Genomic DNA, 27,949 nt, shown 5'->3' with positions numbered 1-27,949 from the left:
CCTAGATGCCCGGCTTCCTTTTGCGAATTCTCCGACTTGATTCTAGTCTAGGATGTGGCGATCTTAGTACTGCTGTGGAAATCAGTCATTTAAAAGGAGCATACTGTCATGAATAGCCATTCTTGCCATTGCCATTGCATAGGGTTATGCCTGGCACCTTACCCCGCTTCCGTTGTGTCACGCTAATGTTCCAAGGACGTATGATGATACGGTTATACCACTTGGTGGTCTGTGTAACCTTGAGGTGTCACTCCGGTTTATCTACTCGGGTGTGGCCGGCTTGCACACTATAGATCATCGCTATTAGGTAACTCGGTACTCTGCAGTTGATGCAGCTTATTCTGAGTTGACTGCTATTCTCGTTCCTTTTGTGTCAACAGCGTTTGAGCGTGGGGCCCACACCTGTTAGGCCGATATCGCTGTAACGCGACATATCGTTGCCTGGGTGTCTTGAGGGATTTTCAGTTCTGCTGCTGCCGTGTTGGTTTATCTCGTGAACTAACATCCGGTTTGATAGTAGCGTCTGGTAACGTTGAGTTACGTATGTCCCCACTTTCGGTTATCTGTGATTTGGTTCTAGCTTGGGAAGATCTCTGTTGTCAGAATCTGCAACGCCTTAAATAGCGTTGCCTTCTGCCCTGTGTGATCAGGTTAACTCTTGCTCCCCAAGCTTAACAATCACATACACCCCTTTTGCCATTCTTCTTTGTATACTAGTTTATAGTATCACTTCTTCGATAGTACCTTCTTCTTTAGTACTATATCTTTAATTATCACTTGTTTCTTGATAGCCTTCATTGCATCAGTACCTTCTGTCGTCTTCGTTACCTCAGTGTTCCTGTGATTGTTTATTCCCTTCCGTGTGTTATAAGATCAATTAGTTGAGTGTGCCTCTTTACCTCAAACCGACCATACGACCTAGAGAGTTCTATCCTCTCCTCCCGGCCGTATATCCGCGCAGGCCTGACTGTCCACCTCTGGAACCTATCATTGTCCTGAGTCGTTGGCTTTCTAGAACCCTAATGGTTTCCTTGGGCCCTATCCGTAATACCGGGTCCATCCGAGGCATGGCCCAATCCAGAGCGCCATCTCTAAGGTAGGAGAAGGCAGTCATCAGCTTGCGCTGCTCCGTGCGGTGGTGCTTGGGTGCAGCAGCAAATTTGACCGCAAGTTGCCTCTGGAACGCCTGGAAGCCTTGCTGATTGCCATCATAGGGCACGACATCAAGATGCTTGTCGGCCTCTTTCAACGGATCGGCATCCTCTTCCCGTTTGACTCGGGGAAGAGACTCAAGGGAGTTGAAGCGGGCTTCAGCGCCAGCCTGGAACGCAGCCCAGTAAACCTGAGCCGCATCAGGAACAGAGCCAACGGGGATGGGCGGGGCACCATCGTCGGTGCGCAGACCAGACATGTAAGCCGCCACAATAGCCATTTTGATCTCAGCACTGAACTCCCTAGGAAGGGCACCGAGATGCCAGTTCTCAGGAGTTCGGTCAGGAATCGACAGGAGGAACGTATTGAGATGCTCGATCATTTCGCGAGTGAGGGCCATTGCGAGTTGAAACGTAATAGAGAGGGAAAAATAAATGAGGAGAGAAAAAAGTGCCAAAGAGAGCCAAAGTTGTAATAGCGTCGGGTCTTCAAATGAAGCTTAACAAAATATTACGGATAGGGCCCGAAGAAAGGATTAGGGTTCCGGGTACAGCCAACGACTCGGGACAATGATAGGTTCCTGAGGTGGACAGTCGGGCCTGTGGAGGAAGACGTCAGTTAGACAGAGTGCTAAGACGTATGGTCGGTTGAGATGAAGAGGCAACACACAACTTAGATGGCTATTCTGAGAATAGAGCGGCACAAAGAGGAAGGAGGAGGAACAATCACACACTTCAAAGAAGAAGAAAGGTTGAACTGCAAAGAAAGCAAGAACAGAATGGTATAAAGAAGAAGAAGAAGGTAAGCAAGTGCATGTGATTGTTAAGCTTGGAGAACAAGAGTAAACCTGATCAACTCAGGGCAGGAGACGACGATATTTATGTTGTCGGCGCTCCTGACAAAACTCTGTCTTCCCAAGCTAGAAACAATCAACATCTAACTATGAACAAAAGATAAGTCTCGTGTAAACAAGACGTAACAGGTTCGTAACAATCGAACCAGATAACAACCCCCACCTAAGCACGCAATGGCAATTGCAACAAGAAAACTCCGCAGCAGCAGAACAACGTCTATCAGAGCACCCGTGCTCAGCACATCCCACGACAACCTCATATCCGTTGATCAACTCACGATCTACACAGACCAACCTGTGCCATAAGCGCATCTTCATAGGTCGCCGACCTTCGGCGTTGTGGAAAAGAAGAGTGGGGTAGGTCTCATGCATAACCCTTAGCATGAGCAGTGTCAGGATGGCTATTCATGACAATAACCGTATCATCATACGTCCTTGGAACATTAGCGTGACAAATGGAAGCGGGGTAAGGTGCCAGGCATAACCCTATGCAATGGCAATGGCAAGAATGGCTATTCATGACAACCAAGTTGGCTTATGTGGAGGTTTGGACTGGCCCGACCGCGTTAAGATTTTACACCTGAACTCCGCCATAAACTCGACACTTCAGGTATACCTCACAGTCAAAAACCTCCCCAACGACGACTACCCAAGATGGGTTGAGAAAGTAAAGAGAGTAGCGGGACGAGTGGAAGCGCTATCAGGATATAGTTCCAAGGACCCGTCGAAGACTTTGACGTGGTACAGCCAGAGGAAAGCAGAAACAATGTCCGCCAAAGTTGTAACCCCGAGCGTCGTGGACCAGCAACCGCACCCCGACAATGATGAAGAACACGTGACAATGAGTGTCAACGCCTTCCACACGCCGCTCCCGAGCAATGAATGCCAACGCACCCGTCCCGTCAAACCCCGTGCACCTTGGAGATCTGCAGATGAAAAAGAGAAAGCAAAGTCTGGCAACGCCTGTTTCCGTTGCCTTGCCACGGGCCACCGGTCTCTTGACTGCCCGAAGTTTGCCCCGAGTCGTCGACCAGCGAGAGTGAACCATACAACGATTCCAGAAGTTTCAGAGCCGATGGACGAGATTATCGAGAGTGTTCCACACGATGCGGACACAAGAGTAGACCCAGACGAATTTCGGCCCCTGAGTTTAAAGAAGAGAAGACGCAAGAAGAGAACCGGCACCAACATCGTCCATGCTGATGCAGTCAACCACATGCATTCCACACCGTTTTTGATCGAGACTTTCGTCAACAACTTCTTTTATTGTGACGCACTGCTCGACACTGGATGCTTGGTAACATCAGCATTTGACGAAGGTTTAGTCAAGCGACGGGGTCTCCAGCGTATCCCCGTGAAGAGAAGAGAGCTACTACTTGCAGAAAACGACACGAAGAAGAGATGGATTTCAGAAATTGCAGTGTGCGACATTGATATCGACGGTCGCAAAGAGAGAGTCTACGGTTACGTGATACCGAATTTAGCCTACGACATGATCCTGGGAAAGCCCTGGATGGAGAAGAACGACGTCGTGTACTCCGCGAAAGAGCGAATGATTACCTTCAAGGATCAAGGAGACCGACTTATTGTCCGAGAGAAAGGCTGGCGTGAAGCGCACGCTGGCGCCCCCAAAGCAAGCATGGTGATGGCAGCAGTTTTTGCCGCAGAGATTCGACGAGGAAGGAAGAGCAAACAGAAGCTACAAGTGTTTTCGGCCTCCATTCAAGACATCAACAAGGCCCTCGAAGTGAAAGCCCGCCTCACAAGAGAACAGATTTCCGAGAGACTCCCGCAGGAACTCAAGCATTTAGCACCGATTTTCCTAGACGATGGCGAAGGAGATTTACCGCCCAACCGACCAGGCATCGACCACGCTATAAAGATGAAGAAAGACGAACAAGGACGAGACAAAGAGGTCCCATGGGGCCCCCTGTACAACATGTCGAGAGATGAATTATTGGTTCTGCGCAAGACGCTCGCAGACCACTTAGACAAGGGATGGATTCGTCGCTGTGGTGCAGTGGTATAGCACCTGGCAAGGCTTTTCGGTTGGCTACCGAGAAGTCGTAGGTTCGATTCCTACCAGTGACGCCAATTTTCTACGAGCAGTCAACCTTAACTGGGGCACTTGGGGTTAGTGCTGCTCGTTGGAAATTCATACCAAAAGCTATTCATGTATTTCCTTTCTGTCATAACTTGGGGATTATATTTGTGGGATCTTAGATGTAACTGCCTCCCTGCCAGGGGATTGGAGTATATTATGTATAGTAGCTAGCTTGTTTGAGATTCCGTTAAACCTTGATTCGTGTATAGTATTAATATACACCTCGCCATAACCCTGCCAGGTTCCATGCGAGTAATGAATAAAAAAAAAAAAAAAAAAATTGGACGAGGGCAGATGGGCAGGATAGTAGCGTGGGCGCGGGTGGCGGTGCGCGGAGAGACGGTGGCAAGACACAGGCAACCGGAGTCGACGAAGGCAGAGGTAGAACAAGTTTTATTGAGAACAACATCTATATAGGTACCTCTAGCCCCCATTTCCTCCCGAGCGATCTTCTCTCCTTGGGGCTCTAGACGGCGACGTTCGCCTAGAGCTCTCCATTTCCCGACATGTCGCGGGACGCGGGCGTGGGCACAGGCAGGGGCAGAGCTGGGGTCGGCGCAGCAAGCTGGGGAAGGTTGGTGGAGCGGACAGGGACGGTAGTAGTGGGGACAAAGTTCAGTGGACAGTTCTGGCGCAGATGGCCAGTCTGGCGGCAGCGGAAGCAGGCGCGGTTGCGGCGGAGGCGCTCGCGCTCCTCGTCGGTCAGGGGCTGAAGGGCCGTGGCAGTGACAGTGGGAGTCCAATCCATAGCATCGGGGTGACGAGCAGCAGCCGACGGGGGAACGGAGGAAACAAAAGGGCCAGCAGGAGCAGGGGAAACAGGGTGGGCAGCGTACGGAGAGTAGGTCGTGTTATCAGTGAAAGCGGAGTAGTGGCCGCGGCGGGGACGAGGTAGGAATTGCTCAGCCTTGGAAGCGACGTTTTGCATGCAGTTGGTAAATTCAGGGTACGTCGCGGGGACGTTGACATAGACCATCGCTTGTCGGAGGGCAGGCGCCATGGCGGTTTGCAACTTCGAAATGCGGTTGCGGTCGCCAATGATGTTGGCGTCCTGGAGGACTTTTTCGAAGCGGGGCAGGAACAAGGCGAAGGGTTCAGAGGGTCCCTGGCGCATGTTGTCCAGGTGGAAGAGAGCACGGTCAGCAGCAAAGGGGTCGATGAATATGGAGTCCAAGTACTCCAGGAACTGGTGGGGCCCGGTGTCGTTCAGCAAGCCCTGCTCGAAGTACGCCACGACGAGGTTCTGGGCTTCTACCGTCATACGCGCAAAAAGGTACGCGTATTGCTTGCGGTGGTCACCGATTGACTCGCTGTCCAGTGCAAGCTTGGAGCGGGCACTCAGGGCCCAGACGCGGTAGGCAGAGCGTTGGCCGGAAAACAAGGCGATATCCGGGAGGGCACGCTTCCTCGGTTCGAGGTTTCTTTCCGTAGTTGCAACGGGCACGGGAGCAGCGGGGACAGCAGTGGGGACAGGGGACGCAGGGACGACGGCGGGAGCGGAAGTAGCGGTGGCAGCACGGGCAAAAGCTTGGAGATCGGCGATGGCCTGATCTCGTTTTTGTTGGCCACTGTTGAACTCGTCGCGCAATTGTTGTTGCGCGTGGTCGTGCTTCTCGTTGAGCTGCTGGATGGCTTGCAGCAGATCTTGAAGCGACGGGGCCGCCGGGGCTGGAACAGGGACAGTAGGATCGGACATGGCTGTCGGAGGAGGCTCAGAGTCGAAGAAGACGGTGTTGTTGGAAGTGGTGTCAGAGTCGGGGTCGGTGGTAGGTGCACAGTAGGGCATGTGACGGTGGAACAAAAGAGGAACAGAGAGAAACGATGTACAGGTGGCGGGTGGTAACGAGGAAAAGGTACGAAGACAGGGTAAAAGAAACGAGGACAGTGTAAACAAGGGTAGATCTGTTTCTATTGTAAGGCTTTACGGTCTAAAGGAGAACGCTTTTAGAACAGCAGAAATAAATTAAGAAACAGATAAAGAGAAAAGACTAATGTACAAGAAAACGGGCGGAAACAACACTATCTATATACGCGCGGTAGAGGTATGACGCGTACCCTTGACAACGACGGTGTGCACACGGGTTTGGCAGGCGGTGAGTAACGGCGGTGTGCAAGGCGGTGTGGACGGCGGTGTAAACGGCGGTGAGGGCGGAGCCTGAGCCTACCTCGATCCATAGATCGTTACAGTTACTGCTGCATCTGGTGACACCCAATGGTCCTTGACAAGTCTCATGATCCGAGATTTTAACCTGTCGTCGTCTTCGCCTTGAGGAATGTCTTGTTCTCGTCTGCTAAGGGCGTCGGGTTTACCACTTTTGCTTCCTGATCGGAACTCAAGCTGGAAGTCGTATTCTGAAAGCTTCTGGGACCACCGAACCTGCCGCTCTGAAAGTTTCCGTGTCGTCATAAAGTATTGCAGGTTCTTGTGGTCGGTCAATATTTTGAAGGGGGCGCCAAGACTCTTCAATTCGCCCCTCCACTCTTCCAAGCACTTCACAACTGCCAGGAGCTCTTTGTCGTGAATCTCATAGTTGACCTCGGCAGGGGACAGCTTCTTGGAAAAGAATGCTACTGGGCGCAGTTCGCCTTCGTCGTCCACTTGGGATAGAGTTCCTCCCAGGGCCCATCCAGAACAGTCGCATTCCACGATCGTCTTCCTGTCTTCGTCCCACATCGCTAGAACCGGGGCGGTAATAAAAAGGTTCTTCAGCGTCTCGAAAGCTCGTTCTTCGACTGGGCCCCAGGTCCATTGTCATGAATAGCTATCCTGACACTGCTCATGCTAAGGGTTATGCATGAGACCTACCCCACTCTTCTTTTCCACAACGCCGAAGGTCGGCGACCTATGAAGATGCGCTTATGGCACAGGTTGGTCTGTGTAGATCGTGAGTTTTTTTTTTTTTTTTTTTTTATTCATTACTCGCATGGAACCTGATAGGGTTATGGCGAGGTGCAGTAAATCTACACATAGCAAGGTACAATAAAACAACATCCAAACTCCAGCAAAAATCAACGACAAAGGAAATACGTCGTGGTCGACACAGTAATTTGTCCAAAGACACAAGCACCAACTCCTCCTCACTCCTCAACTTCCTCCACTCTCCTCCCACCACTACTTTCTCTTCTCCCCACACCTTCTACCCAGGCCTTCGTGCAAAAACCCGTCTTGCGAACAAACTTCAGCAGCACCTCGGTTCCGTTATTCGTATTGAAGAGCGTCGGGAGATCTAGCGACTTAGGACTCAATGCCATGGCCATCTCTTGACGCTCTGCAGAAAATGCGGCGCAGTGCAGCAGCACATGCTCAACGCTCTCGCTTTCATGTTCTTGACAACGGCGGCACCGGTCCGAGTCCGTCTTCTTGATGAGCAGCAGGTAGGGCAACAAGTTGCCTTTACCCACCTTCATCTGGAAGTACGCCGAGGTTAGCCATCTTGGTCCGGAAACCTTGGGCGCCTTAGCACGGAGAACTGGATCACCACCGATGGTACGCAGGTAGTGCGAGCCGTGGGAGGGACCAGCGGCGGTGTCTCGCTCAAAAGCCCAGAGAGTCTCCCACTTGTCCATGGTAAACCTCCTAACCCTGGCGAAGACACTGCCCAGTGAGCTGAACTTGCGTTCATCATCACTCTCGAGAGCCTGGCGTGCAACCGCGTCTGCAATCTCGTTCCCCACTATGCCCATGTGCCCGGGACACCACATCACCGTGACTGGCGACGTGAATGTACCTAGGACGCGGCGGGCCTGCCACGCGAAGTGGCCGTGCTTGCGGAGCCGCGCAATGGCAGCTTGGCTGTCGACAAACACATAGCAGGGGCGAGCTTGCTTTGTTATTTTTTCTGTTTTGGCGAGGAGCGTGAGTGCCTCCACGATGGCGGCGCTCTCGCAGTCTGCAACCTCCACATCTTGCAGTCGATGACTGACTTTCGTTTTGATTTCACCGGTTTTGGTATCGACCACGCACGCTGCAAGCGAGCACCTGGAGCCTTCTTTGGAGCCGTCCGTATACACGGTGACGGCATCGTTCGGAAGTCTTGACAAGAACTGGGCATGCCTGACGGCAGCGTCCTCCTTGGGTCCAGGGTCGACGACGATGGAGATGCGGTCGGTCAGTGGCGGCTGCCAGGGACTATCCCACTCCTGTCGGCGACGTTCTCGTCTCCACATGCCTGCCACCAATGGCTTCAACTCGCGCATGATGCAGCCGAGTCGAGTCTTGACACTCATGTTATGCCCCAGGAGAGGCAGGTCTGAGTCATCGGGGGCAAGCTCGTCCTTGTCGGGTTGGGACGCAACACGGACGGGATGGTTGCGTTGGAGGCGGAGAGTGCGAGCGGCGTAGGCCATGCGTGCTTTGGCGAATCGAATAGAGGGGGGCGGGAGGCCGGCCTCGACTTCGACGGCGCGTGTTGGTGAACCGCGGAATGTACCTAGGATACGGGCGGCAGCTTGGCTTTGCAGTTTCTGGTATACCCTTTGCAGACTGAGCTGGGGTTTTGACGGGTCATACCAGAGAATTGATCCGTAATCGGCGACGGTACCCACACAGGAGATGTAGAGCTGACGGAGTGCCGCGATGGACAGTCCACGCGTGTTCGAAGCGAGCCGAAGCAAGCCGCGGAACGCGATCTCAGCCTTTTGGGTCCGTGCCTGGACGTGCTGTTTAAACGAAAGTCTGTTGTCGAAATGGAAACCTAGCCACTTGACCATCTTTTGGGGACGCACAGTGACATCACCTACTCGGACAGTTTGGGAGGCCCACTTTGCAGCATCGGTGTAGTGGATGAGCTCAGTTTTGCTCTCTTCAAACTCAATGCCGTAGTCACGAGCCTTGGCCCGCAGCTCCGTCACGAGTTCTTCGAGAAGCGCCGCTGAACGCCTCGGGCTTTTGGACGCCACGGTTACGCTGAAGTCGTCTATATACGACAGCTGAAGTTGTGGTGTGTCGCCGGCCACCCGAGCCACTATATGCCGAGCATACAACAGGAAGAGTAGAGGACTGATGGGGGAACCTTGGGGGATGCCGATGTTAACCGGGGTCATCGGAAACGGCTGACCCTCGATGTGCAGGCCGACAGTACGGTCCTGGAGGAACGAAGCAACCCATTTTCGGAACACCAGGGGAAGACCGAGCTCACGTAAGCTGCGCATCAAGCAGGGCTTTGACACGTGGTCGAAAGCGCCCTTGACGTCAAGGAAGAGAGTGCTTGGAACGAGCTTCATCTCCTTGACCTTCTGCAGGTGGCTGACGTATACGAGAGCGGCGTCCATGGCTGAACGCTGTTTGCGGCCTCCCAGTTGAGTGTCGTCTAGAAGCGAGCTGTCATGGCAATTAGCGAGGTACCCTAAGCGGGTCGCAAAGACTTTCTCGAGCACTTTGCCTAGACAGTTGAGCAGTGAGATGATGCGGTAGGACTTTACGACTGAATAATCAGCCTTTCCGTCTTTCGCGAGCACAATCCCAGTAGCTTGCTTCCAGAGTGTGGGGTGTATTCCGAGGCGAGACAGGGCTTTGTAGACGGAGAGAAAGGGCGCGGGATGGGCCTCAAAGGCGATCTGGATGATCTTGGCGTTCATGCCGTCGGTATTACGTATAGGGCCCGAAGAAAGGATTAGGGTTCCGGGTACAGCCAACGACTCGGGACAATGATAGGTTCCTGAGGTGGACAGTCGGGCCTGTGGAGGAAGACGTCAGTTAGACAGAGTGCTAAGACGTATGGTCGGTTGAGATGAAGAGGCAACACACAACTTAGATGGCTATTCTGAGAATAGAGCGGCACAAAGAGGAAGGAGGAGGAACAATCACACACTTCAAAGAAGAAGAAAGGTTGAACTGCAAAGAAAGCAAGAACAGAATGGTATAAAGAAGAAGAAGAAGGTAAGCAAGTGCATGTGATTGTTAAGCTTGGAGAACAAGAGTAAACCTGATCAACTCAGGGCAGGAGACGACGATATTTATGTTGTCGGCGCTCCTGACAAAACTCTGTCTTCCCAAGCTAGAAACAATCAACATCTAACTACGAACAAAAGATAAGTCTCGTGTAAACAAGACGTAACAGGTTCGTAACAATCGAACCAGATAACAACCCCCACCTAAGCACGCAATGGCAATTGCAACAAGAAAACTCCGCAGCAGCAGAACAACGTCTATCAGAGCACCCGTGCTCAGCACATCCCACGACAACCTCATATCCGTTGATCAACTCACGATCTACACAGACCAACCTGTGCCATAAGCGCATCTTCATAGGTCGCCGACCTTCGGCGTTGTGGAAAAGAAGAGTGGGGTAGGTCTCATGCATAACCCTTAGCATGAGCAGTGTCAGGATAGCTATTCATGACAGTTCCACCCTCAGACCGATGGTCAGACTGAGCGTGTGAACTCTATTTTGGAGCAATACCTGCGGGGTTACACCAACTATAGACAGGACAATTGGGCTGATCTTTTGCCCTTGGCGGAGTTCTCTTACAATGACTCCGAGTCCAGTTCTACTATGCTGACGCCCTTCTTTGCGAACCACGGGTTTCACCCCAGAAGTGGGCGTGAGTCGCTCCCAGTCTCTGTGGAAAAAGGCCCGTTGCGGAACTTTGTTAAAGAGCTTGACAACATTTGTCAGTTTTTAAAGACTGAAATTACGTGGAGCCGTGAGCGGATGACCGAGTACGCGAATCGACACAAATCTTCCGCCCCTCTCCTTCGAGAAGGGGACTTAGTGTGGCTTTTGAGTAGAAATATTCGAACTACTCGTCCTTCAAAGAAGTTGGACTTCAAGAAGCTTGGCCCATTTAAGATTCTACGGAAGGTGTCTTCGCATGCCTACGAGTTGGCACTCCCTGCCACTATGAAGGTTCATCCCGTCTTCCACGTTTGTCTGCTGGAACCATGTGCGTCGGATCCTCTTCCTGGCCAGAAAAACCCTCCTCCTCCTCCCGTCATAGTAGATGGCGAGGAAGAATTTGTGGTCAAGGAAATTATAGGCGTGTCTTCGCGTGGCCCTCTGCAATATCAAGTAGTTTGGGAGGGCTATGAACATGATGGACCCTCCTGGGAACCTCTGGACCATTTAGCCAATGCACCTGAGAAGGTTGCAGAATTCTACAAGAGGATGCCTAACGCCAGACGATCTTAGTACTGCTGTGGAAATCAGTCATAAAAAGGGGGGCTACTGTCATGAATAGCTATCCTGACACTGCTCATGCTAAGGGTTATGCATGAGACCTACCCCACTCTTCTTTTCCACAACGCCGAAGGTCGGCGACCTATGAAGATGCGCTTATGGCACAGGTTGGTCTGTGTAGATCGTGAGTTGATCAACGGATATGAGGTTGTCGTGGGATGTGCTGAGCACGGGTGCTCTGATAGACGTTGTTCTGCTGCTGCAGAGTTTTCTTGTTGCAATTGCCATTGCGTGCTTAGGTGGGGGTTGTTATCTGGTTCGATTGTTACGAACCTGTTACGTCTTGTTTACACGAGACTTATCTTTTGTTCGTAGTTAGATGTTGATTGTTTCTAGCTTGGGAAGACAGAGTTTTGTCAGGAGCGCCGACAACATAAATATCGTCGTCTCCTGCCCTGAGTTGATCAGGTTTACTCTTGTTCTCCAAGCTTAACAATCACATGCACTTGCTTACCTTCTTCTTCTTCTTTATACCATTCTGTTCTTGCTTTCTTTGCAGTTCAACCTTTCTTCTTCTTTGAAGTGTGTGATTGTTCCTCCTCCTTCCTCTTTGTGCCGCTCTATTCTCAGAATAGCCATCTAAGTTGTGTGTTGCCTCTTCATCTCAACCGACCATACGTCTTAACACTCTGTCTAACTGACGTCTTCCTCCACAGGCCCGACTGTCCACCTCAGGAACCTATCATTGAGGAAGGAAAAACTTTTGCAAAAATGGCCAAATCGACAGAAAAACTCACCAAAACGACTCTGAGCAACAGCTCAATTGATTCTAAGACTAGTTCGAGCAGTGCATCGAACAAAATAGACAAGAAACCGACCGCGCGCGATGAAACGCGCCGCACGACGCGCCTGGGGCTGAGTTTCGCCCAGATGGCGAGCCAGGAACCGCGTTCCGACGAAGACGAGCTGCTGCGTTCACCGTCGCAGCATGCGCCCGTCACCTCATCGATGAAAGTCGATGCAGGCGTTGAAGATGCGCCGGTTGTTGAGATTCCCTCGACACCCGACTCGCGCGACTCGGACGCGACAACGCCGACGCCTAAGGCACTGGATGGGAACCCGTTCGTGTTCAGCCAGGCTCAGCGCGATGAGAACGACACCAACAACACCAACAACACCAACAACAACAACAACGACCAGACCATTCCGGCGAAGCGCGCCCGAGAGATTGCTCTCATGTTGGAGCGCAAGCGCCGGCGCGACGAGCAGAACGCCGCCATCATGAACGAGGTCTTCCTCGTCCTGGAACGCCTCAAGGAGTCAGCTTCTGAGGCCCAGCTGATGCGCATCCTGCGCCAGTTTGGCAACGAGTGCGGGCTCGTCGTAATGTCGCGCCACGACCACAAAACGCTGGTTGAGATGGAAGTCTCGAAGGCTGCCCGCCCCAAGCCGGCACACGAGGCTGCAGCCGTGGCTGCGTACAGCGAGGCTGCGACGCAGACACCTGAGGTGCCAGCCGCGCCTTCTGTCCTGGGCAGTGAGCCCTGTACCAGAACCACTGGGGAGCCGGTTTTAGAACCCCCCTGCAAAAAAATCGCCACCCCTGCGCCTAAGGCCAATAAGCGCAGACGCCGCGGCAAAAAGGCCAAAAAAAATGCTGCAACCGCCGCAACCGCCGCCACTGACCAGGCTGATGCTATGGTCATCGACACCGCTGGCGACCAGTCCAGCACACCCGACACCACTACCTCGACCACCACCTCTAGTCGCTGTGGTGCAGTGGTATAGCACCTGGCAAGGCTTTTCGGTTGGCTACCGAGAAGTCGTAGGTTCGATTCCTACCAGTGACGCCAATTTTCTACGAGCAGTCAACCTTAACTGGGGCACTTGGGGTTAGTGCTGCTCGTTGGAAATTCATACCAAAAACTATTCATGTATTTCCTTTCTGTCATAACTTGGGGATTATATTTGTGGGATCTTAGATGTAACTGCCTCCCTGCCAGGGGATTGGAGTATATTATGTGTAGTAGCTAGCTTGTTTGAGATTCCGTTAAACCTTGATTCGTGTATAGTATTAATATACACCTCGCCATAACCCTGTCAGGTTCCATGCGAGTAATGAATAAAAAAAAAAAAAAAAGACCACCACCTCGACCACCACCTCGACCGCCACTACTACTACCGATGACGCCGCCGCGCCTCCCGCCCCGGACACAGCTATGGCTGATGCCGACGCGCCCACTGAGTCCCCCGACACGTGGACCGTAGTCGCCAAGCGCGCCCAGAAGAAGGCTGCCGACAAAACCACGACCCCCGCCCCCAACACGACCACCACCACGACCACCACGACTGCCCCTCGCGAGAAAACGGCCGTCGTTATTGTCACCACACCCGAGTCGAGAGCCAGCGCGCTGCCCCAGCGACGCGTGCGCGACGCGGTGAACCGCCTTCTTGGCAAGACTGCAGTGTCTGCGGTCCAGCGCACCAAGGCGGGCAACATCTTGCTGCACGCTGTGGACAGTGAGGCCGTCAGATTGATGACCTCCAATCTGCAGCGCGTGGTCAAGGAGCTGTCCTGCTTTGGCGCCTGCGAGTTCACGCGCGCCACATCTCCCGGCTCCAGAACCCACAAGTCGTCAAAGCTCTGCTTTGTCATCCACGGTGTGCCGATTGAAGACGGTTTCGACAGTCTCAAGGAGCTGCCCAAGGACATGGCGGACTTCAACGGCGTCAAGATCTCCGACTCGCTGCGCTGGCTTGTGGTCCCTGCCAAGGGTAAGCAGGCTGGCTCGGTGGTCGTCGAGGCCCTGACCCAGGCTGACTACGACAAGTGTGTCGGCAAAAACGTCAACGTCGGCGGCGCTATTGTCCCAGCAGTGCCCTACGTTGACCGCAAATCTACGACAGACGGCCCCCCTCGCCTATGAAAGAGGGCCCTACGGCCGGACAACGTCTACGCATCCTTCAGCACAACGTGCACAAAATGAAGGCTGTTCATGAGACAATACTTGAGGCTGCTGCAACCGGAAAGGCGGACATTGTCTGCATCCAGGAGCCTTATACCATAAAACTCAAAGCTGGGTATAGAACATTGACGCAGCCGGGCTTCACCCTGGTTGTGCCGTTTAATGTTAGGAATCTCGAGGCCATGCCTTTGCGCCCGCGGGTCCTGACCTACGTCCGCCAAGGCCTGCCGTTTTCTGTGCTGTTCGAGTTTGGCGATGCTGAGAGTGATATTCAGACCCTGCGCATCCTTGCGTCGGAGCCGTTTTCGCTTCTCAATGTCTACAACGAACGCCAGCTGACTGTGCAGCCTGTCCCCGAGACCCAACCCCGCCCCTATACCATTGAGCGCACCAATCTTTTATCGCGCAATATTGACACCAGTACTTTGCTTCTCGGCGACTTCAATCTCCATCACCATTGGTGGAATTCCCAGCGAGAGCATCCCCACGAACCACGAGCTGACTCTTTTGCTAACTGGCTGATGTCGCAGAATGCCACCCTGATTGTCGACGACGACTACGTTGAACGCAACGGCGGCACATACGTCAACAGCAGCACGACCTCGGTGATCGACCTCGCATTTTCCCTGCGGTCTCGACCGGGCCTGTTTACGAACTGGAGGTATCTTCAGGAGACGGGCTCCGATCACCGGGCCATCAGTTTTGATTACGTCAGCACCACCACACCCAAAACCCTAACACGTAACCCGGCGTTCAACACCAAGACGGCCGACTGGTCGCTGTTTCGCAAGGAATGGCTGGCTGGCCAGGCCGACCTTGAGCTTCAGCTGTCCCTGGCAGAGATTTCTGCAGACGGTGACGCAATGGCGCGACTGCTTTCCGAGGCCCTGCAATCTGCTTGTCAGAGGTGCATGTCAGTGAAGAGACACAGTGCCCGCGCAAAGCCATGGTGGACGCCCGAGCTGCAATCACAACGTCAGGCCGCATCGCGCGCAGAGAGAAGATACAGACGAGGCAGGCTGTCGCTGGTTGAGTTTCATTCGATTCGCAACAAGTACACCCATGCTGTCGAAGATGCTAAGTCTACTCACTGGACTACCTTTCTTTCTGACGCTGACAACGAAAAGGTCTACACAGCCTGGAAATACACCAAGCCAGCTACGGCGAGTTACTTCCCCCCCATCCAGGGGCCAGACGGGTTAGCCAATACCCCCGAGGAGAAGGAAAAGGCTTTCCTGACGCTACTGGGTGCTACGTCTAGCGCAGGTGTCGACCCCCGACCTGACGTTGCCGATACACACGACCCCCATCACGACCCCCATCACGACCCCCATCACGACACCCCCCCGAACGACACCGACCGAAGCATATACCCCTGGCCTGACCTTACAGACCACGAGATCAAGGAGGCAATCATGTCCGCCAACGCCAAGAAGGCCCCCGGGCCCGACGGCATGAACGCCAAGATCATCCAGATCGCCTTTGAGGCCCATCCCGCGCCCTTTCTCTCCGTCTACAAAGCCCTGTCTCGCCTCGGAATACACCCCACACTCTGGAAGCAAGCTACTGGGATTGTGCTCGCGAAAGACGGAAAGGCTGATTATTCAGTCGTAAAGTCCTACCGCATCATCTCACTGCTCAACTGTCTAGGCAAAGTGCTCGAGAAAGTCTTTGCGACCCGCTTAGGGTACCTCGCTAATTGCCATGACAGCTCGCTTCTAGACGACACTCAACTGGGAGGCCGCAAACAGCGTTCAGCCATGGACGCCGCTCTCGTATACGTCAGCCACCTGCAGAAGGTCAAGGAGATGAAGCTCGTTCCAAGCACTCTCTTCCTTGACGTCAAGGGCGCTTTCGACCACGTGTCAAAGCCCTGCTTGATGCGCAGCTTACGTGAGCTCGGTCTTCCCCTGGTGTTCCGAAAATGGGTTGCTTCGTTCCTCCAGGACCGTACTGTCGGCCTGCACATCGAGGGTCAGCCGTTTCCGATGACCCCGGTTAACATCGGCATCCCCCAAGGTTCCCCCATCAGTCCTCTACTCTTCCTGTTGTATGCTCGGCATATAGTGGCTCGGGTGGCCGGCGACACACCACAACTTCAGCTGTCGTATATAGACGACTTCAGCGTAACCGTGGCGTCCAAAAGCCCGAGGCGTTCAGCGGCGCTTCTCGAAGAACTCGTGACGGAGCTGCGGGCCAAGGCTCGTGACTACGGCATTGAGTTTGAAGAGAGCAAAACTGAGCTCATCCACTACACCGATGCTGCAAAGTGGGCCTCCCAAACTGTCCGAGTAGGTGATGTCACTGTGCGTCCCCAAAAGATGGTCAAGTGGCTAGGTTTCCATTTCGACAACAGACTTTCGTTTAAACAGCACGTCCAGGCACGGACCCAAAAGGCTGAGATCGCGTTCCGCGGCTTGCTTCGGCTCGCTTCGAACACGCGTGGACTGTCCATCGCGGCACTCCGTCAGCTCTACATCTCCTGTGTGGGTACCGTCGCCGATTACGGATCAATTCTCTGGTATGACCCGTCAAAACCCCAGCTCAGTCTGCAAAGGGTATACCAGAAACTGCAAAGCCAAGCTGCCGCCCGTATCCTGGGTACATTCCGCGGTTCACCAACACGCGCTGTCGAAGTCGAGGCCGGCCTCCCGCCCCCCTCTATTCGATTCGCCAAAGCACGCATGGCCTACGCCGCTCGCACTCTCCGCCTCCAACGCAACCATCCCGTCCGTGTTGCGTCCCAACCCGACAAGGACGAGCTTGCCCCCGATGACTCAGACCTGCCTCTCCTGGGGCATAACATGAGTGTCAAGACTCGACTCGGCTGCATCATGCGCGAGTTGAAGCCATTGGTGGCAGGCATGTGGAGACGAGAACGTCGCCGACAGGAGTGGGATAGTCCCTGGCAGCCGCCACTGACCGACCGCATCTCCATCGTCGTCGACCCTGGACCCAAGGAGGACGCTGCCGTCAGGCATGCCCAGTTCTTGTCAAGACTTCCGAACGATGCCGTCACCGTGTATACGGACGGCTCCAAAGAAGGCTCCAGGTGCTCACTTGCAGCGTGCGTGGTCGATACCAAAACCGGTGAAGTCAAAACGAAAGTCAGTCATCGACTGCAAGATGTGGAGGTTGCAGACTGCGAGAGCGCCGCCATCGTGGAGGCACTCACGCTCCTCGCCAAAACAGAAAAGAAAACAAAGCAAGCTCGCCCCTGCTATGTGTTTGTCGACAGCCAAGCTGCCATTGCGCGGCTCCGCAAGCACGGCCACTTCGCGTGGCAGGCCCGCCGCGTCCTCGGTACATTCACGTCGCCAGTCACGGTGATGTGGTGTCCCGGGCACATGGGCATAGTGGGGAACGAGATTGCAGACGCGGTTGCACGCCAGGCTCTCGAGAGTGATGATGAACGCAAGTTCAGCTCACTGGGCAGTGTCTTCGCTAGGGTTAGGAGGTTTACCATGGACAAGTGGGAGACTCTCTGGGCTTTTGAGCGAGACACCGCCGCTGGTCCCTCCCATGGCTCGCACTACCTGCGTACCATCGGTGGTGATCCAGTTCTCCGTGCTAAGGCGCCCAAGGTTTCCGGACCAAGATGGCTCACCTCGGCGTACTTCCAGATGAAGGTGGGTAAAGGCAACTTGTTGCCCTACCTGCTGCTTATCAAGAAGACGGACTCGGACCGGTGCCGCCGTTGTCAAGAACATGAAAGCGAGAGCGTTGAGCATGTGCTGCTGCACTGCGCCGCATTTTCTGCAGAGCGTCAAGAGATGGCCATGGCATTGAGTCCTAAGTCGCTAGATCTTCCGACGCTTTTCAACACGAATAACGGAACCGAGGTGCTGCTGAAGTTTGTTCGCAAGACGGGTTTTTGCACAAAGGCCTGGGTAGAAGGTGTGGGGAGAAGTATTACGGATAGGGCCCGAAGAAAGGATTAGGGTTCCGGGTACAGCCAACGACTCGGGACAATGATAGGTTCCTGAGGTGGACAGTCGGGCCTGTGGAGGAAGACGTCAGTTAGACAGAGTGCTAAGACGTATGGTCGGTTGAGATGAAGAGGCAACACACAACTTAGATGGCTATTCTGAGAATAGAGCGGCACAAAGAGGAAGGAGGAGGAACAATCACACACTTCAAAGAAGAAGAAAGGTTGAACTGCAAAGAAAGCAAGAACAGAATGGTATAAAGAAGAAGAAGAAGGTAAGCAAGTGCATGTGATTGTTAAGCTTGGAGAACAAGAGTAAACCTGATCAACTCAGGGCAGGAGACGACGATATTTATGTTGTCGGCGCTCCTGACAAAACTCTGTCTTCCCAAGCTAGAAACAATCAACATCTAACTATGAACAAAAGATAAGTCTCGTGTAAACAAGACGTAACAGGTTCGTAACAATCGAACCAGATAACAACCCCCACCTAAGCACGCAATGGCAATTGCAACAAGAAAACTCCGCAGCAGCAGAACAACGTCTATCAGAGCACCCGTGCTCAGCACATCCCACGACAACCTCATATCCGTTGATCAACTCACGATCTACACAGACCAACCTGTGCCATAAGCGCATCTTCATAGGTCGCCGACCTTCGGCGTTGTGGAAAAGAAGAGTGGGGTAGGTCTCATGCATAACCCTTAGCATGAGCAGTGTCAGGATGGCTATTCATGACAGTAGCCCCCCTTTTTATGACTGATTTCCACAGCAGTACTAAGATCGTCTGGCGTTAGGCATCCTCTTGTAGAATTCTGCAACCTTCTCAGGTGCATTGGCTAAATGGTCCAGAGGTTCCCAGGAGGGTCCATCATGTTCATAGCCCTCCCAAACTACTTGATATTGCAGAGGGCCACGCGAAGACACGCCTATAATTTCCTTGACCACAAATTCTTCCTCGCCATCTACTATGACGGGAGGAGGAGGAGGGTTTTTCTGGCCAGGAAGAGGATCCGACGCACATGGTTCCAGCAGACAAACGTGGAAGACGGGATGAACCTTCATAGTGGCAGGGAGTGCCAACTCGTAGGCATGCGAAGACACCTTCCGTAGAATCTTAAATGGGCCAAGCTTCTTGAAGTCCAACTTCTTTGAAGGACGAGTAGTTCGAATATTTCTACTCAAAAGCCACACTAAGTCCCCTTCTCGAAGGAGAGGGGCGGAAGATTTGTGTCGATTCGCGTACTCGGTCATCCGCTCACGGCTCCACGTAATTTCAGTCTTTAAAAACTGACAAATGTTGTCAAGCTCTTTAACAAAGTTCCGCAACGGGCCTTTTTCCACAGAGACTGGGAGCGACTCACGCCCACTTCTGGGGTGAAACCCGTGGTTCGCAAAGAAGGGCGTCAGCATAGTAGAACTGGACTCGGAGTCATTGTAAGAGAACTCCGCCAAGGGCAAAAGATCAGCCCAATTGTCCTGTCTATAGTTGGTGTAACCCCGCAGGTATTGCTCCAAAATAGAGTTCACACGCTCAGTCTGACCATCGGTCTGAGGGTGGAACGCAGTACTCAGATTTTGCTTTATGCCCAACAGTTTGGCTAAAGCCTTGGAAAAAGCCGACGTAAACAGACTACCCCTGTCGGACACAATGTCCAATGGCAGACCGTGGAGCCTATACACTGCTGACAAATAGAGCTTAGCAAAACCTGCAGCATCCAGCGAGGAATCGCAAGGTATAAAGTGAGCCATTTTGCTAAGCCTATCGATGACAACGAGAATCATGTCAAAAGAATTGGAGACCGGCAAGCCGGTGATAAAATCAAGGGACACAGATGTCCACCGAGCTTGCGGAATGGTCAGAGGTTTCAGTAGACCGTAGGGACTATGTCGCGCGGACTTGATCCGTTGGCAGACCTCACAATTTCGGATGTACCGGATGACATCACGACGCATCCCGGGCCACCAGTATTCCCGAACAAGAAGTTCAAAAGTGTTCTTTTGTCCAGGGTGTCCGCTAGGCATAATATCATGACAATTCTTCAATGCACGAACTCGTAGATCCTCGTTCGGCAAATATAGAAGGTCGTTGACAAACAAAAGACCGTCATTGTCAAGCCTGCAGACACTGAGGTCCACATCTGGAGGTTTGGTCGACTGGCCTCGAAGAGCAGAAATAACATCAAGAGCCCACTTGTCCGTGGATAGCGCGATTTTTACCTCGTCTACCAAAGACATGGTACCAATAAAATTTTCAGGGGGAATAATAGGAGCACACAGCTCTTTATCCTCCTCAGAAGAAGAAGAAACGAGGTCTTCGTAGCGTCTGGTCAGGGCATCAGCTCTAGAATTCAAGGAGCCAGGCCTATAAGTGATGACATAACGGTACTCGCTCAGTTCCATAGCCCACCTCGCTTGCCGTCTGTTCATGGCCGGAATTTGCTTAAGAACGGCTAAATTCCGATGGTCCGTCAATACCAGAACAGGTTTTTCCAGACTTTCAACCATGAATCGCCACGACTTTAGAGACTCCACAATGGCTAACAACTCCTTGTCACCTACGCCGTAGTTACACTGGGCAGGATTCATTTTTTGAGAGAAATAGGCCACGGGGTGTAGTAGAAGCCCCTTGTCAGTCGGGTGGTATTGAGACATGACGGCAGATATTACACGGTCAGACGCGTCTGTTTCAATAACAGTGTCCAACAGGTAATCAAAGTGCTTGAGGATAGGTTCAGAGCAGAAAAGGTCCTTCAGGGTGTGAAATGCTGCCTCACATTCAGAGGACCAGACAAAAGATTGCGTCTTTTTAGTCAACTCGAAGAGAGGTGTGCAGATTCTAGAGAAGTCACGGATGAACCTCCTATAGAAATTGGCAAAACCCAAAAAGGACTGGACTCCCTTAACAGTTCGGGGAGCCTCCCACTCACGGACAGCCGCAACTTTAGCGGGGTCCATCTTCAGAGCATCGGCTGAAATAACAAAGCCAACAAAGGTAGTTTCAGTCTTGTCGAATTCGCATTTTTCACCCTTGACAAACAGACTGGCCTGCGCTAATTTTAGCAGGACTTTGCGCACATGAACATCATGTTCCTCTTGGTTCAGAGAGAACACCAGGATATCATCCAAGTAACAGACACAGAATATGTCCAAATACTCCGACAAGACCTCGCTGACATATTTCTGACACGTGGCAGGAGCATTGGTGAGCCCAAACGGCATCACATTGTACTCAAAAATGCCATATCGAGTTCTGAAAGCTGTCTTGTATTCATCACCTTTCTTGATGCGAATCAAGTGGTACGCAGCTCTCAGATCCAGCTTTGTAAAAATGTTTCCCGTAGCCGCCGTGCGCAGTGATTCATTGATCCGAGGCAGAGGAGTTACGTCTTTGATGGTGATATCATTGACGGCTCGGAAATCAACACAGAATCGTAAACTGCCTGGCTTCCTAGCAAAAAGAATCGGGGAAGCCAGCGGCGAAGAGGAAGAGGAAATAAAGCCTTTAGCAAGCATGCCATCTAGATATTTTTTGACAGCCTGCAACTCGAGTGGAGTCATATCGTACAGCGGGGCCTTGGGGTATTTCGCATCGGGAACGAAGTTAATCGCATGATCAATGTCCCGGTGAGGTGGTAGTTGATCAGCACCTTCTCGAGAGAACAGAGGAAGTAGGTCATGGTATTTCTTCGGGATGCGTTCAAGGAGCCGTGCATGCTCTTGTTCCGGAGTTAGGTCCTCCTGATTGAGATAATCCAGGACTTCCTGAGCGGTGACACGATAAATCTGTAGTTTCTCAGCTTTGGCAACGCGATGCAAAGCCTGAGACGACACCGTCACACAGGAACAAGACACAGCTGACGATTGTGCAATAAAAGAAGGAAGGGGTGAAGTGGCTGAAGCAGGAGCAGATCCCTCAATCTGACTGCCAGCGGTAGAAGCAATATTTTTGTCGTTTTTTGTATAAGAAAAATCAAACGAAGCGCCAGAATCAGTAGAAGCAGTCGAAACAGAAGAAGAAGAAGAAGAAGAATCAGAAGCTGCCACAGCATTGCCATCGGCGGTAGAAGTAACCGATATCTTGAGCGTATTGGAAGGCCAAGAAATTTCCGGGTTATGGGCGTCGAGCCAGCATTTCCCCAGGATGATGTGGTAGCCCCCAAGCTTCGTGATTTGAAAAACCAAAGTTTCTGAATAATTAGGAAAAGAGAGGGACAAAGGAACTTGGTGGGTCACTTTACCCGCAGCAGTTTCACTACCATCAACAACATGGAGCGACTCGGCTCTGGCCTTGAGAACAGTAGGAATCTGATGCCTTGCTATAAATTCAGAATCCACAAAACAAGTTGTTGATCCCGAATCCACCATAGCGTAGGCCTCAATGGAATTATTCACTGTCACAGGAATAACCAGAGGGGGAGAGTTACCATAATCGATAGCATTATCAAGAGAACAAGTGCTGATTCTCAAGAGACCCTCATCAGCAGCGTCAGGGCTAGCCAGGACCAGAGGGGAATGGGTCGGTAGCCCTTCTAGTTTTTTGACGCATCAGGCGCAGGGGCCGTCGAGGGAGCCCGGGTAGAAGTGGAGGGAGAAGGGACAGTAGCTGCGCGAAGAGCAAGGTTGTTTTTGGGGCAAGCCTTTAGCATGTGGTCCTTTGCGCCACACTTCCAACAAACACCCTTTGCCATTTTGCCGTCAGCAGTCTTACGGAAGGGTAGACCGTTGGCATCGGGACCTGCAGAGGTACCCTTAGCTGGCTTGGTGTTGGGGACAGCTTTTTGGGCGCCAGCATTTCTCGAACGAGAATCTTGCTGAAAGGGGACCACACCAGGAGGCGGTTGGATTTTCCCGTTGTTTCCCCGGGTTCGGTTGTTGATCGTATTGTCCAGCGTGTTGCAGAAATTAGCGAACTGATCAAGCGTTCCCTTAGGGGCAGGATAGGTGTTCCAAGCCAGAGCGTCCTGTATGTGGGGCTTGAGGCCTCGCTGAAATAGTGCAATGGTGAAATCAGCGTCGGCCCAACCGAGTTTCTTCAACAGCGTTGTAAAAGCAGAGTGATAGGCAGTACAAGTACCTGTCTGCTTTAAGTCGAAGATCTGCTGGGTCGCAGTCATGCGCCAGTCAGGGTCATCGAAAGCCTCAGCTAACGATTTCATAAAATCGTCGTACGTTTCAAAGTTCATGTGTCCAGTGGCCGGGTCCATCCGAGGCATGGCCCAATCCAGAGCGCCATCTCTAAGGTAGGAGAAGGCAGTCATCAGCTTGCGCTGCTCCGTGCGGTGGTGCTTGGGTGCAGCAGCAAATTTGACCGCAAGTTGCCTCTGGAACGCCTGGAAGCCTTGCTGATTGCCATCATAGGGCACGACATCAAGATGCTTGTCGGCCTCTTTCAACGGATCGGCATCCTCTTCCCGTTTGACTCGGGGAAGAGACTCAAGGGAGTTGAAGCGGGCTTCAGCGCCAGCCTGGAACGCAGCCCAGTAAACCTGAGCCGCATCAGGAACAGAGCCAACGGGGATGGGCGGGGCACCATCGTCGGTGCGCAGACCAGACATGTAAGCCGCCACAATAGCCATTTTGATCTCAGCACTGAACTCCCTAGGAAGGGCACCGAGATGCCAGTTCTCAGGAGTTCGGTCAGGAATCGACAGGAGGAACGTATTGAGATGCTCGATCATTTCGCGAGTGAGGGCCATTGCGAGTTGAAACGTAATAGAGAGGGAAAAATAAATGAGGAGAGAAAAAAGTGCCAAAGAGAGCCAAAGTTGTAATAGCGTCGGGTCTTCAAATGAAGCTTAACAAAATATTACGGATAGGGCCCGAAGAAAGGATTAGGGTTCCGGGTACAGCCAACGACTCGGGACAATGATAGGTTCCTGAGGTGGACAGTCGGGCCTGTGGAGGAAGACGTCAGTTAGACAGAGTGCTAAGACGTATGGTCGGTTGAGATGAAGAGGCAACACACAACTTAGATGGCTATTCTGAGAATAGAGCGGCACAAAGAGGAAGGAGGAGGAACAATCACACACTTCAAAGAAGAAGAAAGGTTGAACTGCAAAGAAAGCAAGAACAGAATGGTATAAAGAAGAAGAAGAAGGTAAGCAAGTGCATGTGATTGTTAAGCTTGGAGAACAAGAGTAAACCTGATCAACTCAGGGCAGGAGACGACGATATTTATGTTGTCGGCGCTCCTGACAAAACTCTGTCTTCCCAAGCTAGAAACAATCAACATCTAACTATGAACAAAAGATAAGTCTCGTGTAAACAAGACGTAACAGGTTCGTAACAATCGAACCAGATAACAACCCCCACCTAAGCACGCAATGGCAATTGCAACAAGAAAACTCCGCAGCAGCAGAACAACGTCTATCAGAGCACCCGTGCTCAGCACATCCCACGACAACCTCATATCCGTTGATCAACTCACGATCTACACAGACCAACCTGTGCCATAAGCGCATCTTCATAGGTCGCCGACCTTCGGCGTTGTGGAAAAGAAGAGTGGGGTAGGTCTCATGCATAACCCTTAGCATGAGCAGTGTCAGGATGGCTATTCATGACAAGAAGAGAAAGTAGTGGTGGGAGGAGAGTGGAGGAAGTTGAGGAGTGAGGAGGAATTGGTGCTTGTGTCTTTGGACAAATTACGGTGTCGACCACGACGTATTTCCTTTGTCGTTGATTTTTGCTGGAGTTTGGATGTTGTTTTATTGTACCTTGCTATGTGTAGATTTACTGCACCTCGCCATAACCCTATCAGGTTCCATGCGAGTAATGAATAAAAAAAAAAAAAAAAAACCTATCATTGTCCCGAGTCGTTGGCTGTACCCGGAACCCTAATCCTTTCTTCGGGCCCTATCCGTAATATCCATGCGGTGCCTTTCTTCGTTAGCCTGACTAGTGGAGCCGCCACGTCGCTGAAGGAATCGATAAACTGGCGGTAAAAATTTGCGAATCCTATAAAACTTCGAACGCCCTTGACATTGGTGGGTGGCGTCCATTCTCGTATGGCAGCGACCTTTGCTGGGTCGACTTTGACACCTTTGCCTGCTTGGATGATGAAACCTAGGTACTTTGTTTCAAAAACTGCGAATTCGCACTTGTCGATGTCTAAACGGAGACCTGCATTTCCCAATTTCTTGATGACGAGGTTAACTTTTTCCATGTGGTCTGCGTAGGTGCCGTCGGTGTAAATCAGGACGTCGTCAATATACGCGGAGCAGAAGTCGTCCAAATATTCTTGCAGGGTTGAATTGATATACCGTTGAAAGGTTGCAGGGGCTCCGGTGAGTCCAAAAGGCGTCACCAGCCATTCAAAAAGTCCAAAACGTGTGCGGAAGGCCGTTTTCCATTCATCTCCCTCTTTTATGCGAATCTTGTGGAAAGCGGCACGAACATCGACCTTTGTGAAGTACTTCGCCTTAGACAACGCTCGTAGTGTCTCACTGATCAAAGGAAGCGGGTATCGGTCTTTTTCAGTAATGGCGTTAATGCCGCGGTAGTCAACGCAAAAGCGCAACCCTCCTCCAGGCTTACGTACGAAAAGAACAGGCGCGCCGCCGGGAGAGCTGCTGGCTCGAATCCAATTCCTGTCCAGATGGTCCGAGAGGGTTTTCCGTAAGACTAACAGCTCGTCGCGGGACATGCTGTACAAGGGACCCCACGGGACTTCGTTCTCTCGCCCTTGTTTGTCTTTCGTCAGGTTGATAGCGTGGTCTATTCCGGGGCGGTTCGGGGGTTGGTCGTCCTTTTCGTCGTCTAAAAACACTTCTGCCAAGTGTTTGAGTTCGCTAGGCAGTCGTTTGTCGATCTCTTGTAGGGTAACACGAGGTTTTACTTGCAATGCCTTGTTGATGTCTTCGATGGTGGCAGCAAAAACCTCTATGTCTTCATTCTTTTTCTTGCTGCGCCGGATTTCTGCAGCAAAGACGGATGCCATCACCATGCTCGCTTTTGTGGTTGTTATATGGGCGTCGAGCCATCCTTTTTCTCTCACAACTTGGGCATCTTCTTCGCTTCCGAGGCGTATGACTCGTTCTTTCGCCAGGTAGACAACGTCATTCCTTTCCATCCAGGGTTTTCCCAAAATCATGTCGTATGCTAGGTTCGGGATGACGTACCCGAAAATTCTTTCTGTCCGGCCGTCAATATCTAGATCGCAGAACGCCATCTCTGAGATCCATCTTTTTTTTTCGTCGTTTTCGGCTAACTTGAGTTCCCGTCTTCTTATCGGGATGCGCTGGAGCCCTTTCTTTCTCACCAAAGTCTCGTTGAACGCCGATGTTACAAGGCATCCACTGTCAAATAAAGCATCACAGTAAAAGGAATTGTTAATAAATGCTTCAATTAGGAACGGAGTGGAGTGTAAATCTTTAAATACATCGAGCGGAACATCGCAATTGTTGGGGCTCTTCTTCTTATGACCCTGGGGGCGACTTTTCCCAGAGTCTACTCTTTTTCCTCGTCGTCGGAAAGGTCATCGGCCACATCATCCATCGATTCGGGGGCTTGTTGGATTGTCGTGCGGTTCACTCTTGCGGGCGCACGGGCCGGGGCAAACTTGGGGCATTCGAAGGATCGGTGGCCCTTGGCAAGACAGCGGAAACAAGCGTTGCTGGATCTAGCGGTTTCTATCTCCGCCGGGGTTCTCCAAGGGGCGCGGGATTTTCGGGGGCGTTGTCCATAGTTGTTCGAGGCGCGGCCTTGGAGGGCGTTGACACCTGTCATCATGGTGTCTCCGTCGTTGTCGATTCGCGTCTGCTGATTTGCGACACTTGGGGTCACCACTTCGGCGAACCTTGCTCCACCTCTAGTTTTCGCGTACCACGTCGAGGTCTTGGACGTGTCCTTCGACCGGTATCCTGGCAACGCTTCCACTCGGCCAGCCACCGTCTTCACCTTCTCAACCCAACGCGGGTAATCATCGTTGGGGAGGTTTTTTGCCGTGAGGTGTACCTGTAACGTTTGGTTGATAGCGGAATTCAGGTACATGATCTTCACACGGTCTGGCCAATCTAAACCTCCACAAAGGCCAACTTGATGCTCGAAATCCTGCAAGAACGATATAAAACTCTGATGGTTTCCCATCTGCATGGTCAAAAGCTTTTGACCCGCCTTCTGAATAGCCTCCTTGTCTTCGAATTGGTCATGGATATGGCCAAGGTAGGCGTCCCAATCCCAACCATGAGTGGCTCCGTCAGTGAACCACTGTTCAACTCTGGCCTGTTGCTCTGTGGGAATGGCCATGAAAACACTTAGGCAAATTGCCTGGGAGGAGCCAACGACTTGTGATTCGATCTGAGCTCGGGCCTTCAACTGTTTGAAGAATCGCGGGAACGACGCTGTCTTTCCGTCCCACTCCGGCCATTTTGCGTTGTACCGATGGTCGATCATCGGGGCGAAGGGGCCCGGGGTACGTACTGGCGCCGGGGTAGGGGCTACCGGGGCAGGTGCAGGTGCCGGGGGGGCGGTTGCCTGTAACAGGACTTGGCTTCGTAGCAACATCTGGATCACTCTTAGTTGCTCCGGGGTGAACACCTCCAATCCTGGGGTGTCTGAACTCTGCTGTGGGGGCGCCTCGGCTTGTTGCCGGGAGGGGCCAGGCTGGTCAAGCGCAAGTCCAGCCAGAACATCTTCCATCTTGTCGTTACTCATTCTGGCTCGACGGCGTATAGGGGACGCGTTGTCTTCGGATGCGGACCAGAATGAGGGCGAGGGTGGCTGTACGGGGCTTGTACTGCGGGGGCTTGATGTGATGCCGTACTTCATTCGTCAAGTATGGCACGGTAGGAGGGTGATGAAGTTTCCTCACAAACTTCTAAGAAACAA

At 52.3% G+C, this 27,949-nt stretch overlaps 11 protein-coding genes across 11 annotated transcripts; 4 read left to right on the top strand and 7 right to left on the bottom strand.

The window, feature by feature from the left end:
* Window positions 1-928: 928 nt before the first annotated feature.
* BROUX77_008215 (uncharacterized protein) lies at window positions 929-1,552 on the bottom strand (the record flags this gene model as incomplete). The annotated part of the gene is made up of 1 exon (XM_073753395.1): window positions 929-1,552. The coding sequence occupies one exon, from the start codon at window positions 1,550-1,552 to the stop codon at window positions 929-931; it is 624 nt and encodes a 207-aa protein (XP_073601590.1).
* A 1,219-nt stretch (window positions 1,553-2,771) lies between these two features.
* On the top strand, window positions 2,772-4,034 carry BROUX77_008214 (uncharacterized protein; the record flags this gene model as incomplete). The annotated part of the gene is made up of 1 exon (XM_073753394.1): window positions 2,772-4,034. One exon carries the CDS (start codon window positions 2,772-2,774, stop codon window positions 4,032-4,034), a length of 1,263 nt encoding a protein of 420 aa, XP_073601589.1.
* A 559-nt stretch (window positions 4,035-4,593) lies between these two features.
* On the bottom strand, window positions 4,594-5,895 carry BROUX77_008213 (uncharacterized protein; the record flags this gene model as incomplete). Its single annotated transcript, XM_073753393.1, has 1 exon — window positions 4,594-5,895. One exon carries the CDS (start codon window positions 5,893-5,895, stop codon window positions 4,594-4,596), a length of 1,302 nt encoding a protein of 433 aa, XP_073601588.1.
* A 375-nt stretch (window positions 5,896-6,270) lies between these two features.
* Window positions 6,271-9,686, bottom strand: BROUX77_008212 (uncharacterized protein; the record flags this gene model as incomplete). Its single annotated transcript, XM_073753392.1, has 2 exons — window positions 6,271-6,842; window positions 7,244-9,686. 2 exons carry the CDS (start codon window positions 9,684-9,686, stop codon window positions 6,271-6,273), a joined length of 3,015 nt encoding a protein of 1,004 aa, XP_073601587.1.
* Window positions 9,687-11,998: 2,312 nt separating this feature from the next.
* On the top strand, window positions 11,999-13,015 carry BROUX77_008211 (uncharacterized protein; the record flags this gene model as incomplete). Its single annotated transcript, XM_073753391.1, has 1 exon — window positions 11,999-13,015. One exon carries the CDS (start codon window positions 11,999-12,001, stop codon window positions 13,013-13,015), a length of 1,017 nt encoding a protein of 338 aa, XP_073601586.1.
* Window positions 13,016-13,446: 431 nt separating this feature from the next.
* BROUX77_008210 (uncharacterized protein) lies at window positions 13,447-14,154 on the top strand (the record flags this gene model as incomplete). Its single annotated transcript, XM_073753390.1, has 1 exon — window positions 13,447-14,154. The coding sequence occupies one exon, from the start codon at window positions 13,447-13,449 to the stop codon at window positions 14,152-14,154; it is 708 nt and encodes a 235-aa protein (XP_073601585.1).
* Window positions 14,155-14,210: 56 nt separating this feature from the next.
* Window positions 14,211-18,134, top strand: BROUX77_008209 (uncharacterized protein; the record flags this gene model as incomplete). The annotated part of the gene is made up of 1 exon (XM_073753389.1): window positions 14,211-18,134. One exon carries the CDS (start codon window positions 14,211-14,213, stop codon window positions 18,132-18,134), a length of 3,924 nt encoding a protein of 1,307 aa, XP_073601584.1.
* A 764-nt stretch (window positions 18,135-18,898) lies between these two features.
* On the bottom strand, window positions 18,899-22,489 carry BROUX77_008208 (uncharacterized protein; the record flags this gene model as incomplete). The annotated part of the gene is made up of 1 exon (XM_073753388.1): window positions 18,899-22,489. The coding sequence occupies one exon, from the start codon at window positions 22,487-22,489 to the stop codon at window positions 18,899-18,901; it is 3,591 nt and encodes a 1,196-aa protein (XP_073601583.1).
* Window positions 22,490-22,653: 164 nt separating this feature from the next.
* BROUX77_008207 (uncharacterized protein) lies at window positions 22,654-23,820 on the bottom strand (the record flags this gene model as incomplete). Its single annotated transcript, XM_073753387.1, has 1 exon — window positions 22,654-23,820. One exon carries the CDS (start codon window positions 23,818-23,820, stop codon window positions 22,654-22,656), a length of 1,167 nt encoding a protein of 388 aa, XP_073601582.1.
* A 1,103-nt stretch (window positions 23,821-24,923) lies between these two features.
* On the bottom strand, window positions 24,924-26,066 carry BROUX77_008206 (uncharacterized protein; the record flags this gene model as incomplete). The annotated part of the gene is made up of 1 exon (XM_073753386.1): window positions 24,924-26,066. One exon carries the CDS (start codon window positions 26,064-26,066, stop codon window positions 24,924-24,926), a length of 1,143 nt encoding a protein of 380 aa, XP_073601581.1.
* Window positions 26,067-26,569: 503 nt separating this feature from the next.
* Window positions 26,570-27,889, bottom strand: BROUX77_008205 (uncharacterized protein; the record flags this gene model as incomplete). Its single annotated transcript, XM_073753384.1, has 1 exon — window positions 26,570-27,889. One exon carries the CDS (start codon window positions 27,887-27,889, stop codon window positions 26,570-26,572), a length of 1,320 nt encoding a protein of 439 aa, XP_073601580.1.
* Window positions 27,890-27,949: the final 60 nt, after the last annotated feature.

This window comes from Berkeleyomyces rouxiae, assembly GCF_048999995.1.
Source record: "Berkeleyomyces rouxiae strain 22BRR77 chromosome Unknown BrBRR77_ptg000014l, whole genome shotgun sequence".
Taxonomy (NCBI): Eukaryota; Fungi; Ascomycota; class Sordariomycetes; order Microascales; family Ceratocystidaceae; genus Berkeleyomyces; species Berkeleyomyces rouxiae.
This window is presented reverse-complemented; position numbering and strand designations above follow the sequence as displayed.